The following is a 15001-nucleotide window of genomic DNA, read 5'->3' as shown; positions in this document are numbered from 1 at the left end:
TAGGCCCTTCTCCACGGCGGGGGGGGGGCGGCCCCGCCCGCTTCTAGGACGTTCTGAGAGGCGTAGGGGCGGCGAATGACGTCACCCGCCGCTTGCGCAACCCCCCCGCCCCCCTTTTCGGGCGGCTTCCGCGCATGCGCCCGCCTGCCCGCCTCTCCGGCCGCGCGCGCTCGCGCCATCGCCGGCTCATGCGCAGAAGCCCCACCCCCCTTCTGATGGGCGCCCGTCGCGGACGGCGGCTATTGGCTGAGATATGCGCGGGCCCCGCCCCTCGAGGTGCGTGGTCGGGAGTCTCCGCCCCCCTTCCCCCCTCCCGCCGCCCGCCCGCCCGCGCCGCGCCGCCCCCTCCCCGCGCCTGTCAGTGAAGGTTCCCGATGGTTCTGGAAGGAGGCGGCGCCGGGGCTATATAAGCCAAGCGGGCGGGGGGGAGCGCGCACTAGTGTGGGCACAGCGAGTGCGGGTCGAGCGTGTTGGCAGCTTCAGTGAGGCGAGCGGCAGCCCTTATCCCCTGCAAAGGTGAGCGGTGGGGGCGGCGGCAGCCGCCGGTGCGCAAGGGACGGATCCCTCGGGGGAGCGCTTTCCTCTCACAGCCCGGCGGTGGGCGCGTGTCTGGGCACCTCAGCCCCGGGCAGGAGTGCGGGGTGGGGGTGACCCAGGGAAACGCGTGGCGCGAGGGTGCCGTTATTGCTGTGCCGTTAGTCCCCAGTAAGGGTGAGGCGGGAGGGGCTTCTGGGTGTGGAGGGCTGTGTGCCGCTGGGAGAGAGCGAGAGGCGGCGATGTGGCTGGAGCCCTCGTGCTTAATTTTTTAATTTCTTTTTTTTTAACTCAAGATGGTGGAGAAGGGGGAAAAATGCGGCGTGCAGGTCGGGGTGGTGGTGGTGGGGTTCTTCCGTTATACAGCCGGGGGAGGGAGGTGGCGGGTGGAGGAGGCTGCTGCTTTTTGAAGGGTGTAGGTGCAGGACCAGGGTGCGGGGGGATGGGTGGGGGGTGACCCGGCCCAGTTGGCTCCCGGGGGGGGAAAGGGGGAGGAGAGGGAGCGCTGTGCTCAATGAATGGGCGCTCCGCCATGAGACCGCAAGATGGAGGGCCGGGCGGGCGGTGCTGAGGGGGGAAGGAAGGAGCGGGGGCCGGGGGCTGTGGGGTAGCGCAGCCTGCTGGCGGGGGGGTGGTGGGGGGAGGGAGGAAAGGGGGGGGGCGGTCGGGGAAGGCTCTGGCAGTTTCTAGAATCTTTCACGGTTCCGTCCGGAGCCTGCAGGGGGCGCTGCGCGGCGGCCGCTCCCGCCCGGCGGCTGGCCCGCCTCCCGGCCCGGCTTTTCTCTGGGGCCCGGTGGGGCTCGTCTTACCGTTTCTTAACGTATTTGCGTTGTGGTTGAGGATTCCGTAGCGATTAAAGTAGGGTCGTGGTGGGGGAGGTTTTGCTTTCCGAGTTGGATCAGTCGTTCCTGAGCCCAGACACGCGCAGAGGGTATCCTAGGCTGCAGGTAGCCAGTCAGGCCGGGATAATGTATCTCTGTCGGGCAGAGGAACGAATTCGGCTGGACCGTGTTGGTACGGGAGTTAGAGCCGGGGATGGCGTCTGTGTTTGAAGATAATAGTTGTATGGGCAAAATACGAGGTGGATGTGAGAAAAGTAAAGTACTACAAAATCGACTAGAGTAATGCCGCTAACCTCGCACGTGGAAGGCTCAGTTGCAGTTTCCTTTCTTGCAGCGTGTGCTTGGTCTGTGTACATCAATTTGCCGATTCAGGGAGGAGAGAGGGAAAGTTTTGCGTTGTCCTAAACGATGCAAACCAAAGTGGATGTAAAGCAAGTCTGTAGTTAAAACTTCCAATCTAGTCTCTGCATTCATCAAAATTCCTGAGTTGCTATTGGTAGGAAATCATATTTGGGGTTTGGATTTTTTTGTGTTCCTCTGGTGTTGCATTTGAAACCACATAGTTAAGTACCTTTGTCAGAATGTCATTGTCACTGCCTGTAAAAGGGTATGTGCAGCAAACCGTTGGGTTGGGATTTCAACTCCCTGTCCTTGCAGATGCCGGAATGCGTGGAAACTCCAGAGCAACCAATGGAGGAGGAGGTGGAGACCTTTGCTTTCCAGGCTGAGATTGCTCAGTTGATGTCTCTGATCATCAACACCTTCTACTCCAATAAGGAAATCTTTCTGAGGGAGCTGATTTCCAATTCATCAGATGTAAGTATCTTAACTCCTAGCCTAGTTCTTGCCAATAGTGGAATTTTTTCAGTAGTGGAATTTTTAGGAATAGTCAAGGAATGTTAAAGCCTGCCTCTTTTACAGGCTCTGGACAAGATAAGATACGAGAGCTTGACTGACCCAAGCAAGCTGGATTCTGGGAAAGACCTGAAAATTAACCTGATTCCAAACAAGCATGATCGTACTCTGACCATTGTGGATACAGGCATAGGGATGACCAAAGCTGACCTGGTTAACAACCTCGGTACTATTGCCAAGTCTGGTACCAAGGCTTTCATGGAAGCACTGCAGGCAGGGGCTGATATATCCATGATTGGTCAGTTTGGTGTTGGCTTCTACTCTGCCTACCTGGTTGCAGAAAAAGTGACAGTGATCACCAAGCACAATGATGATGAGCAGTATGCTTGGGAGTCATCAGCTGGAGGATCTTTCACTGTGAGACTTGATAATGGTGAGTATTACGTGTTTATGCTCAAGTATGCTTTCTGAAGATTTCTAGCATTCAAATACCAAGTGCATGCATTGAAAGAGACAAAAACGGATGAAGCAGGTAGCATTAGTCGTGTGTCAGATTGAGCACAGGCCCAGCTGTTCACTTAGTGTTCCAGTTTGAGTAACTATTGGTAGATCATAAGGGAATGCTTGAAGCAAGTAGTGCATTACAATGAAGATTATGCTTTGAAAGCTTATACATGGAAATGCTTCTATAGACTGGAGCGACAAGTCTATGCACAGAAACTTGAAAGATGACACGTGAACAGACTACTTAGTGAAAATCTGCATAAGCTTATTTGAAAATACAGTAAGCTTGAGGAAGTGTCTGTAAGGCTGTTGCTGTACACAGAAGCTTGTGTTTTCCTGGTGGTGAAGAAAAGTTGGTAGAGGAGTGCCCTTTTAAAGAAGGCATGTTTTAGAATTAGTCTAGTGTCTGATACCACACAAGTAAAACTGTCAACTCCATTCTAGGTGAGCCTTTGGGCCGTGGAACAAAAGTCATTCTGCATCTTAAGGAAGATCAAACTGAATACCTGGAAGAACGGCGAATCAAGGAAATTGTGAAGAAGCATTCTCAGTTCATCGGCTATCCTATTACACTCTTTGTACGTATCTTGCTTAAAATACGTAATGTTAGTATTGCCACCTTACAAGTGAATTTTTGAAGTTCCAGAGCACTGTCCATGTGTATTTTTTTCTTATGTAGTTCTTACGTATTTTACATAGACTGTCTCTTTTGAAATGCAGCTCTGTTAACTACAACTTTATTCTACAAAATCAGGTTAAAAACATGTTTTACCAGGCGAGGAGTATCACAGTCTGCAAACCATTGAGTAAATAATAGGAAAAATTATATGTTGATGTACTGTTAGTTGAAATTTTATGTAATGAAAGTAAATAGCATAAATTACTGCCTAAGGACATGGAAACAAAATACCACTTGTGTTTCAGCACCCAGAATGTAACTCTTAGTCCTGGAAGAAAACTTGGCACCATGCTCATGTAGTTCCCAGCTTCATGAGACTAAAAGGGATACCTTAAGGCTGTTGATGATAAAACTTGCAGGTTTCTCAATTCAACTAATGATCTCTTTTTGTAGGTGGAGAAGGAACGTGATAAGGAGGTGAGTGATGATGAGGCTGAGGAAAAGGAAGAGGAAAAAGAAGAGAAGGAGGAAAAGGCAGCAGATAAGCCAGAGATTGAGGATGTTGGTTCTGATGAAGAAGAAGAAAAGAAGGATGGAGATAAGAAGAAGAAAAAGAAGATTAAGGAGAAGTACATTGACCAGGAAGAGCTCAACAAGACGAAGCCCATTTGGACCAGGAATCCAGATGACATTACCAATGAAGAATATGGGGAGTTCTACAAGAGTCTTACTAATGACTGGGAAGACCACTTGGCTGTCAAAGTAAGTTCTTCAGGCGCAATTGGTTTTAAAACTAAAGCTAGAAGCTTAAATGTGCCATGGAACTCTGATCCCCATGGCCTCAGGTCCTGCTGTGATAAGTTGCTTAGTATTGCGAGTGATCCTGTTGTTTGACACTTGCAGTATGAGATGGTGATGCTTTGTGCTACAGTTCATCTGCATGCTGTTAAGGCTGTATTTGTAACCTTAATCAAGCCTATACCTCAGTTTATTATAAGTAAAAGTAAGTGCAGATGCTTTCCTAGTTTGTAACTTAGTTGGCAAATCTAACAGAAAAATTTAAAGCAGATTTCACATAAATGTAAATTTAATTCTTTGGGTTTATAGCTTAGTTTTGAAAAGGCCTCACAGCTAAAGGGGTTGGGTAAGTGAGATGTAATTGTCCTTCTTGTGTGTCTGTAGTGGGAAGTGCTGTAAGAATACACATGCTTCCTGAAGGCCAGTATATAAGATGGGGAACTAAATATGTGTTCTGAATTGGTGTACCTTTCTGCTAGCGACTCAGTGGAACTTGCTTGTTCCTGGTGAATGTCTTGGCTACTCCGTTGAATTATTATTTCCTGGAATCTTGGATGGTTATTGCCTGCATTTGAGGAGGTGTTAAAGGGTTACTAAAGTGAGAGCTGTACAAACTGATCCAAATGATTGTCTTTTTTATAGCACTTCTCTGTGGAAGGGCAGCTCGAATTCAGGGCTCTCCTGTTTGTCCCACGGCGTGCGCCCTTTGATCTGTTTGAAAACAGGAAGAAGAAGAACAATATTAAGCTGTATGTACGCAGAGTTTTCATCATGGACAACTGTGAGGAACTGATCCCTGAATATCTGAGTGAGTATACTTTTGAGGAGAGCATTTCCCAGAACGCTGGAGAAACTGTTTGCCAACTTCGTAGTTACTGTTCATATTTAAAGGAACCTAGAATGGGGGGAAGGCTGAGTCCTAGACAGAGTTGATTGAGAAGTATCTGAGCTGAGTAGTTGGAAGAACGTACTGGTTAGTTTGTGTTGTCTGGAATTCTGTAGAAAGGAATACATAATTTTAAAAGGGCAAAGTCACTTAGCTGGCGGGTGGTAATTGATTTCTTTGAGACCTGGAAAAGTAATTCTCGCTGTTGTCTTCCAGATTTCATGAGAGGTGTGGTGGACTCTGAGGATTTACCTCTGAACATTTCTCGTGAAATGCTGCAGCAAAGCAAGATCCTGAAGGTGATCCGGAAGAACTTGGTGAAGAAGTGCTTGGAACTCTTCACTGAGTTGGCTGAAGACAAGGAGAACTACAAAAAGTTCTATGAGCAGTTTTCCAAGAACATCAAGGTTTGTGGTCTTTCTGTTTAACAGTACTGAAAGTAGAAGCTGCAAGTTTTTGTTATGCCTGAAATACTAAACTACCATAATTTAGTATTTAGCTAAAGGTACCACTTAATAATTTTATTTCCTTTTCTACTTCTGTAGCTTGGTATACATGAAGATTCCCAGAACCGCAAGAAGCTCTCAGAATTGCTGCGGTATTACACATCTGCATCTGGTGATGAAATGGTTTCTCTGAAGGACTACTGCACTCGGATGAAGGAAAACCAGAAACATGTCTACTACATCACTGGTGAGTTGGTAACAGACACGGTCTGTAAATGCAGGTACATATGTAGGGTTACGTTTTTTGGAGTTACAAAAACTGGAAAAAACAATGGCAGTCCTTTGGGTGAATTCAGAAAGAAACTGGGATTTTAAGTGAAAAAAATCTTGAAAGTGACAATGTAACTACTTACAGAAAAGCAGTTACATTTTGAGTTTCTAGAACATTAGTGTGAGGTGTCAGTTGATGGAGAAACATTTGCATGTCTCCTGAGAAGATTTGCTGTGTAACTCCTACCAAATCTCTTTTAATTCTGAAATACCTGGATGCTGCAGGGTTAAAGCCACTATGGTAAAATTGTAGCTACAGTCCCTTAATTATGGCTGCTGTGTCCATGAGGACAGCAGAACTAGTTACACATAATTGCCTTCTCTACACTGTAAACTCTGCCCGTGCAAACTTGTTGGGCCTGCTGCTTACGATGTTCCCTGTTGATAAAACTCCAACTGCTTCAGTGTTAACTGCCGTCCTCAGGGACTGTAACACTTGATCTATAATGAAAACTACTCTTTAATTACTACCTTGTTGTTAAAATGTTTAGTGTTGCCGCTGCTCCCTTAAAGGTTTGGGATGATCCAGTTCAAGGTGGTAAAGTACCCCTTGCACAGCTAGCTTACCCGTTGTTTTTCCCCTGTAAGCCCAGAAAGTATGCTTTAGAGTTTCTGAGGTGCCTTGTAGATAGCTTTGTGTTCCAGCTTCAGCTAGTAAATTTGGTCATGAGAATCTGAAATTTGAAAATTTGACCTAATTGGGTCAAACCAGGTCAACTATTTAAGTATCAGATGTTAAGGGTTTTTTTTTTTCAAAAGATAAATGCTGTTGCAGGAATTCTCAGTTTTCCTCTTCAGCAGGAGCAGGTAACTTTTCTTAACTGGCATTCCAGGATGAATGGTATGAACTCTGGTGTCAGTTGAAAAGGCTTGAGTCTCTTCAGACCAGCCTAATGTTCATGGTAGCTTGTCCTACTGTTTTGTGCCTTTTCTTTTTTCCCCCTGGTACGGGACATCAAACATCACTGGAAATGTTGCATAGGATCTTCAGAAAATAAATACGCTGCCATGTTACAGTGCTGAGGCTCGAACCACAACTGTGGCATTTTTGATTCTTGCAGGTGAAACAAAAGATCAGGTGGCCAACTCTGCTTTTGTGGAGCGTCTCCGCAAACATGGCCTGGAAGTGATCTATATGATTGAGCCTATTGATGAATACTGTGTGCAGCAGCTGAAGGAATTTGAAGGCAAGACCCTGGTTTCTGTAACAAAAGAGGGGTTGGAGCTTCCAGAAGATGAGGAAGAGAAAAAGAAACAGGAGGAGAAGAAAGCCAAGTTTGAAAACCTTTGCAAAATAATGAAAGATATCCTTGAAAAGAAAGTAGAAAAGGTAATTAGTAGTACTCGGTTTGTCTGCAGGTCACAAGTTCAATGACCTGAAATGAAGTTGCTGCAGAGAAGGCTCAGATAACAATGACTGTTACAAATGCCTTTTCTTGAAAGAGATGGCAATCTCTATGCAGGACACAGCTTCATAGATACAAGTTGTCGTTGTTTTGATCCTTAGTGAAGCTGTGTGGTTCTGTTTGAGTTCTTTAGCTCCATCTCAGGAGTCTTGGGTCTTCATTAACATGCAGCAGTACTTCAAAGTCGAACCTTGGTGTAGGGTTGAACTCTATCTTAAAGGTCTTCTCCAACCCAAGCAATTCTATGATTCCATGAAATCAGTGAGCATAGTAAATCAAGTGTATGTGTTGAAATGGTAATTACAAACTTCTGCTTTATTATTCACTTTTCTAGGTTGTTGTGTCCAATCGTTTAGTTACTTCTCCATGCTGTATTGTAACAAGTACCTATGGCTGGACTGCCAATATGGAGAGGATCATGAAAGCGCAGGCATTAAGAGACAACTCCACAATGGGATACATGGCAGCAAAGAAGCATCTGGAGATTAATCCTGATCATTCCATCATTGAAACACTGAGGCAGAAGGCAGAGGCTGATAAGAATGACAAGTCTGTGAAGGATCTTGTCATCTTGCTGTACGAGACATCGCTCCTGTCTTCTGGCTTCAGTTTAGAAGATCCTCAGACACATGCCAACCGCATTTATAGAATGATCAAACTTGGTCTGGGTGAGTTAGAGGACTGTCCTGTCTCTAGTGAGCTGGGTGTGGTTACAAGCCCTTAACAGGGTACAGAGTGTTTAGAGACCATGTTACAGTTTCTTTGTATGTGTTGAAAGGGGGGAGCCCTCAGATGAGTTAAGTGCTAAGGGGAATAAGGTTTGAGTTCTGATAGCAGCATTGATGGTGCATGTGTTTCTTGAACAGGCATCGACGAAGATGATACTGCAGCAGAAGAAGCTAGTCCAGCAGTTACTGAGGAGATGCCACCTCTCGAAGGAGATGATGACACATCACGCATGGAGGAGGTGGATTAAAACAGTTTACAGGAACTCATGAATGTTTCCTTGGCTAATATGAATAAGTTATATTTTGTATATTATGAATGTTACCTGCCAAAAAAATAAATCTTTGACACTTTGTCTGCATTCCCTCTTTATATTTATTTTCAAAGATGTTATACCTTTATTTTTGTTACATTGCTTTTTCAGCTGATGTGAGATACAAATGCCATTGAGGGAATATTTTCTTTAACACTGTACAGCCCTAAACAGGCAAGCAAGGAGTAGTTATTTTTGTCTGTATTAGCTGGTTGCAGGTGGCAGGGTTTTGACTTATTCTTAATTGCCAGAAATGTGGGAAAGGACTAACAAAGATGGTATGACATCAGGATGTTCAAGTTTGTTTAGCGTTCTACAGCTCTTCAACTCTAAATATGTCTAACATATAGTACCTAGTAACTAGGTATCTATGAGAGCTGAAATAATACTTGGGGAAGCTTTAACCCTTTTGCTCCTAACAAGGTCTTGATGTTTAAAGTTGTTTTTTATACTGTTCAAGGATTCTGGATTGCACTCTACCATAGAATAGAATCCACTGTAAATCTCTATTGTGACTTATGCAACTCTGCATGTACAGTTCAAACCTAGAACTGTAAGAATAAAAGTGTTAAGACTTGAGCTGTGTCACTGATGTGTCTGTTAACAAGCTGTGCCGTGTTGTGTGTTCCTTGGCCTTCCTCTTTGAAGGAAAGTCGTAAAAGGAAACAGGAGCTCTTGGTGGTCACCTCCAGCAACCTTCTGCCCACTAAGCACCACCAGTGCAGGTCAGGTGCCCTGCTTTGTGCCCAGCTTGAGTTTCATGAACTCATTAGGGGTGTGGGGGAGGAAGGGCTAGGGGAGTCCTGAGCATCTTGCCCTTTTCTTTGACAAGCTTTATTTTGTTTAGTATTTCCATCTGTTCTCTGTTTGGTAATCATTATTTGAACTTTTGTTTCCTGATGCAACAATTTTCTCCATGACAAAGTTGTGTTTTGGATTTTTTTGTAGTAAGGTGAAAGGACAATTTTGGTTGTAGCAGTATTCCTGCAAGCCAATTCGTAGTGGTAGTTCTGTACAATTTTTAGGTTCCTGATGGTACTGTGTGCGTTTGTCAAACTGGGGCTCTCCTGGGGGCGGGGGAGTCCAATTGGTGCTTCACGCATGGATAGAGTTGGGGGGTACACTGAGGCAGTTCTGGTTCTGTGGACTTTTGGCAGTCACTTCAACCTGATGTTTCTGCATGTCAGTTCACTAGACTGACAGACTCGCACTTGTGCAGAGCGTTCTGAGTTCTTCCAAAGTGAAATCAAATTAAGGGATTGGACAGGAAAAGAAAACCACTGCTTACATAGTTGCCAAAGGCCTAACACGAAGGTGTCTGTTCTTCCTACACCCCGAAAGTGTTCTTTAGATGGTGCTTGTATTGGGTCATGTTACTCTGCTTCAACAGGGAGATGCTCACAGTGGTAACAGAGAGGACGTGGATGCCACTTCCTTCTATGGTTCAGAATGGAAGTTGATGAAAAGAAACACGCCTTTCATAAATACTTTATCCTCCCCCAGGGCGTTACACCTGTTGCAAAGCTTGCTCCAGCTTTTGGTGACCAGAGAAACAAATTTCATGGTATTTCCAAAATAGCAAGTTGTGGGGCATTTGTCTTCCACAGCTGTCATTCTGTGTCATGACATGACCAAAATCACTCCAAATGATGGGGGGGGGAGGTTCTTGAAAAGACTGCAGAAGAGTTTGGGGCTTATGTCCTGCTTTGAGTTAAAACGGAACAAATTTACTCTTCAGTAATTTTACTTTTTAGCTAAGCACCTTGTAAGTAACTCAACTCTCTGAAACTCCTAGCAGTGTGTTGTGCAGAAGCTGCTTGCTCTTGGAGCGATGAGGCCTATGTTTGTGCCAAGGAATGGTTCATACTTCTGCTGTGACAACCAAGGTCAGATAACTGTTAGTTGCCCTGTTGGAGGGTTGGAAGCAGAAAAGGGGAGAGCATCTGTTGTCCATTTCAGTGGCCAGTGTGGCCCAAACCATGGCAGATTATCACATTAGTGAAAGTGAGAAGCAAGGTTGAAAGTGTGAACGATGTCAAAACATGAAAACAATTTTCTTGGGTGCCGAGGCAAGAGATTTGGTTCCCCCCCACACCCCAGCCTGGGGGTTAGGTGAGATCTCCAGTGTCTGTTCCCAGTCCGTGGGTATTCGTTCTGTTTTAAGCGGTGTGACTTAGGAGAAGTTTTCCATTACCACCTTGTGCCTTAGTAACGAATATACTGTTGCTATAGCAGTCAGTATGACATCAAAACAGATGCAGTCTTCCGGCTTCTGAGAGGAATTGTGCAGTTAAAAACGTGTGCACCTCGGTACTGACGTGTAGTTTGGTGCATGGGGGACAGGAACGGTGATCAGAAGGTAAACGCTTCCGCCTTGGTGATGCTCAAGTGTTGAAAGCTACCAGCATGACAGGTTCCAGTCTCCTTTAGGTAGTTTCTCTAAGGCCTCATTGGCAAAAATTTGTGTTCAGTAGCATTGTAAGGACTCAGGAGCAGATCGACTTTACGATGTGCGCGTCCTGTGACTAAACCCTATTTTACAAGATCTTTTATAATGCGTAAAAAATTCCAAAAGTATCTTCCAATTAGTACACTGAGATGTAAAATCCACAGTGACAAAAGATGCTAAAGAGGTTTTTCCAGTTAGTCAGTGAAGTGACTTTGACTCACATCTTTCACCCCCTTGAAAGGACAAAGGCACAAGCTGGAACATAGGAAGTTCCACCTCAACATGAGGAGGGTGGCAGAGCCCTGGCACAGGCTGCCCGGAGAGGTGGTGGAGTCTCCGTCTCTGGAGATATTCCAAACCTGCCTGGACACATTCCTGTGCAGAGATGGTGGAGTCTCCATCTCTGGAGATATTCCAGACTGCCTGGACACATTCCTGTGTGACCTGCTTTAGGTGACCCTGCTCTGGCAGGGGGTTGGGCTAGATGATCTCCAGAGGTCCCTTCTAACCCCTGCTGTTTGTGATTCTGTGAAAACTAATGTATCTATTAGAGAAAAATTCAGGTGAAACTTGCAGGTTATCTCCAGGATTTCCTGCCGTGAGAATGTGTTGGTGTTTGGAGTCATTCCCTGCATTACACGGAGTAGTCGGACCGTAGATCTTGCACAAAGGACGCAACGACAGCAGGTCTTCCTTCAGCACAGAGTGCGGAGCTCCCCTTGTTTGCCAGCTTTTTACTGAAATATATTTTAGGAAGTAAGGACACCGTTACCAAAAGTTCTCTTGCTCAGCCGCCTGTTGTGGCAGTTCACAGTCTTTGTTTCTCACGTTTTGTAGTGTTTTACCAGTAGATAAAGGTTTTGCAGAGCACCAGGGTGGAGTTTGGGAGAGGGTGGGGGCCCTAATAATAACTTCACTCGCTTTTTTTCAGGGCTCCTTGACCCTGCGGTGAGGCTCAAGTTGCAGCACTGCCTGGGGCTTACAAGTTCGTTTCTTCTAAGCAGAAATACACAACTAAGTTTAGCAAAGGGTTGAGTACCGAGATTAAAATAGGTTTCTCCTTATTTGAGCTGCGGGACAGTGCAGCCGACTACTCTAAGTAGTCGGCAGTGACACTTGGCACAGCTTGGTGTTGCGCCCTCTCCTTGCCCCCTGCTTTAGCGCTCGTGCAGCTGGCAATTAGAGGTTTCACTGAAGTTCATCAGAAGGTTTTCCTATTGACAATAGTCTTTTTGAAATCCCGCCAGGGTTAAGGCCCTGGGATACTGAACTCAAGCGCTTGATACAGCTGCTCTGTCTGGAAGGAAACTACTCCATCCGTGCTTTGGATTTGTGAACCTCGGGAGCTGAAGTGCGGGTGCCCCCGTTGCTCTAGCGAGGGGCTCCCACCATTGCCTGCCGTACGGCCTGAATTTTGGGTGGCGGCAGAGAAGAAAAATGGCTTTCATTGTCCTAGAAATTGCAACGATCAGTTGAACCTGATGGATTTCCAAATGCAACAAGGAAAAAATACGTGAAAAATTCTGTGCTATGATGAGTGAGCAGGAGCTGGATTCATTTTTGAAATAAAAATGCATCGAGAATGTGCATCTAGATACCTCGCGTACATAAGCACTGTTGTTGTAGCATTCATGGCCAATGTTGTGTCTTGCCGATGAAGAGTGTTTTTCAGCTATTTTGCATTCATTTACAGCTAACTGTGAAATGTTCATTTTTATTCATGTTCTTAATTTGTATTTGGAGGTCTTAATTTGACAGCGGAGGCTTTGGCAGATAGACCATTTCAGATGGTCTTCTGCCTGTGCATAAATTAAACTTCTCATACCAGGATTTGCTTAATAGTGAGGGCCCCCTAAAGAAAGAGTGACTTGAATTTCGGATCTGTATGTTTCTGATCCTTCATTACGTAGTGATCTTGTTTAGATGGTTTTTTTATTTCCAACAAAGCAAACCTTACCTAGGAAACATCCGAATAAGTCGTACTGGACAACAAAGAGTGATTTCAGACAAAGATTTGTTTCTGTGCTAGCAAATAGTATAAAACATTGTATTTTTTTAAAATTAAGGCTAAAAAAAGAAACGGTGCCTGAAGCTCCATCCAAAGCATGGCTGGTCCAAGGAGGAGATGTATCAGGGGAGCGTTCCGCATCCTTAGCAGCAGCGATGTGAAGAGGAGACGGAGGCGCGCGTTCTTTTGTACCAAGGTGCTGTTCCGATGGGGTGATGAGGAAGAGGAGGGTGCGGGGCAGAGGGCGTTTGGCTTCAGACTGCACAGGGTTCTCCTGGTATGAACCATTAGCCGAGCATTTCACTATTGGTGCTTTAAAATACACAAGTATGGTTTCCAAGTATATTTCACTATGTCATTTTTTTCTTTACCTATTTATGACTGGTTGTACAGGATACTGGTGAGTTGCCTTTCTGTATTAGAAAAAAAACATATTCCATAATAGTTTTTAAAGCAAAAAATAAACTTTTTTTTTTTTTTTTTTTTGAGAAGAGGCCTTTTCAAGTACTGTTCCACTAGTTTTTCCTGAAGCAGTATTCAAAAAGCTGTTAACAGGCTTCTCTTGCAAAGCAGAAGTTACATAAAAAGCTGCGTAGGGTGACTTATGAAAGGATTACGGTGACGGTGTCTCCTGCAGAGTGCCACCGGGGGTTGTGCTCTACCTGCTAAAATGCCCTCTCGCCGCCTTGCGTTGCTTTTGCTGGCCCCTCTGGCAGACAGTTTTGGGCGCTGGAAGTCTGCAGGGGAAACCTCCCACCCAGGGTATCTCAGTGATTCCCTTGGTGGGAAATGGACCTGGCAGCACAGAACTCGCCTTGCTCATTTAGGCTCATTTCGTTTTAGTTTTTAGGTGTTTATTGTGGTTGCTCAGAAGATGGATCACGTCACGCGGGCTGCAGTATGAATTTCACTAGTGGTAAACGTCAGAAAGGAATTAAAACTGTACTGATGCACAGCATGCCAGAGGCAGCAGATCTGGGAGATGTTTTCCATTTAGAAGACCCACAACTTGTTCTTACACCTGGAAACTCAGTCCTGCCAGTTACAGAGTCCCACAGGGACATTTATATGGAACCGGAAGAGGATTTTCAGATGCCAGTGGAAATAATTGGTAAGGAGACAGCTTCTTTTCCATCAAAATTAGTGGAATCGTATGACCTGTCTCAGAAATCTGGAATTACCGCAGAGTCTGAATGCCCTTCACCTATGGAGACGGAGCCTTCGAGATCTGTGGGATTTCTGGAGAACTCTGTTGCAGCTGCTCTGCTGCAGTGCAACGGTGGCGTGTGTGAAGAGAGCAAAGGTTTCCATGTCTAGAATGCACTGGTGAAAAATAAAGGAAAAAAAACCTTCATGCACCCTAAAGTAGCTGTGATGGTAATAATATAATATCCACAGTACTTGGTCCTGTCATTAATGTACTAGGAAATCTCTGAAGTTGTCCTGAGGTTCCTTTGTGCAGTGGTTGAAGTGGTTGGTATTTCTATAAATATATTAGTAATAAAAGGAGGACTAAGGAGAATCGCCATCCTTTATTAGATGAAGGCGGTAACATGGTGACAAAGGATGAGGAGAAGGCTGAGGTACTTAATGCCTCCTTTGCCTCAGTCTTTAGTAGTAGAGTCGGTTGTCCCCTGAGTGCCCAGACCCCTGAGCTAGTAGATAGGGATGGGGAGCAGAATGAAGCCCCCATAATCCAAAGGGAGAACGTGAGGGACCTGCTCCAACACCTGGACATACACAAGTCTATGGGTCCAGATGGGATCCACCCGAGGGTACTGAGGGAGCTGGTGAGGTGCTCACCGAGCCACTTCCCACCTTTTACCAGCAGTCCTGGCAAACCGGGGAGGTCCCAGTCGACTGGCGTCTGGCAAATGTGACGCCCGTCCACAAGAAGGGCTGGAAGGATGATCTGGGGAGCTACAGGCTTGTCAGCCTGACCTCAGTCCCTGGGAAGGTCATGGAAGAGATCATCCTGTGTGCCATTATGCGTCACACGAAGGGCAACCAGGTGATCAGGCCCCAGTCCTGCTTGACAAACCTGATCTCCTTCTGCAACAGTGACCCACTTGGTGGATGAGGGACAGGCTGTGGATGTTGTTTACCTGGACTTTAGTAAGGCCTTTGATACAGTTTCCCACAGCATCCTCCTGGAGTAACTGGCTGCCCATGGCTTGGGTGGGAGTACCCTTTGCTGGGTTAAAAACTGGCTGGAGGGCCGGGCCCAGAGCATGGTGGTGAGTGGAGTTAAATCCAGTTGGTGGCCAGTCACAAGTGGTGTTCCC

The 15001-nt window shown here is 45.7% G+C and overlaps 1 protein-coding gene across 1 annotated transcript; it reads left to right on the top strand.

Annotated features, from left to right (window-relative positions):
- The first annotated feature begins 358 nt into the window (after positions 1-358).
- HSP90AA1 (heat shock protein 90 alpha family class A member 1) lies at positions 359-8838 on the top strand. Its single transcript, XM_063333005.1, has 11 exons — positions 359-516; positions 2034-2192; positions 2298-2664; positions 3180-3313; positions 3808-4116; positions 4795-4960; positions 5255-5445; positions 5584-5731; positions 6876-7144; positions 7555-7888; positions 8087-8838. Exons 2-11 carry the CDS (start codon positions 2034-2036, stop codon positions 8194-8196), a joined length of 2187 nt encoding a protein of 728 aa, XP_063189075.1. The 5' UTR covers positions 359-516; the 3' UTR covers positions 8197-8838.
- The last annotated feature ends 6163 nt before the right edge of the window (positions 8839-15001 follow it).

The sequence above is a fragment of the Chroicocephalus ridibundus genome, chromosome 4 (genome assembly GCF_963924245.1).
Source record: "Chroicocephalus ridibundus chromosome 4, bChrRid1.1, whole genome shotgun sequence".
Classification (NCBI taxonomy): domain Eukaryota; kingdom Metazoa; phylum Chordata; class Aves; order Charadriiformes; family Laridae; genus Chroicocephalus; species Chroicocephalus ridibundus.
This window is presented reverse-complemented; position numbering and strand designations above follow the sequence as displayed.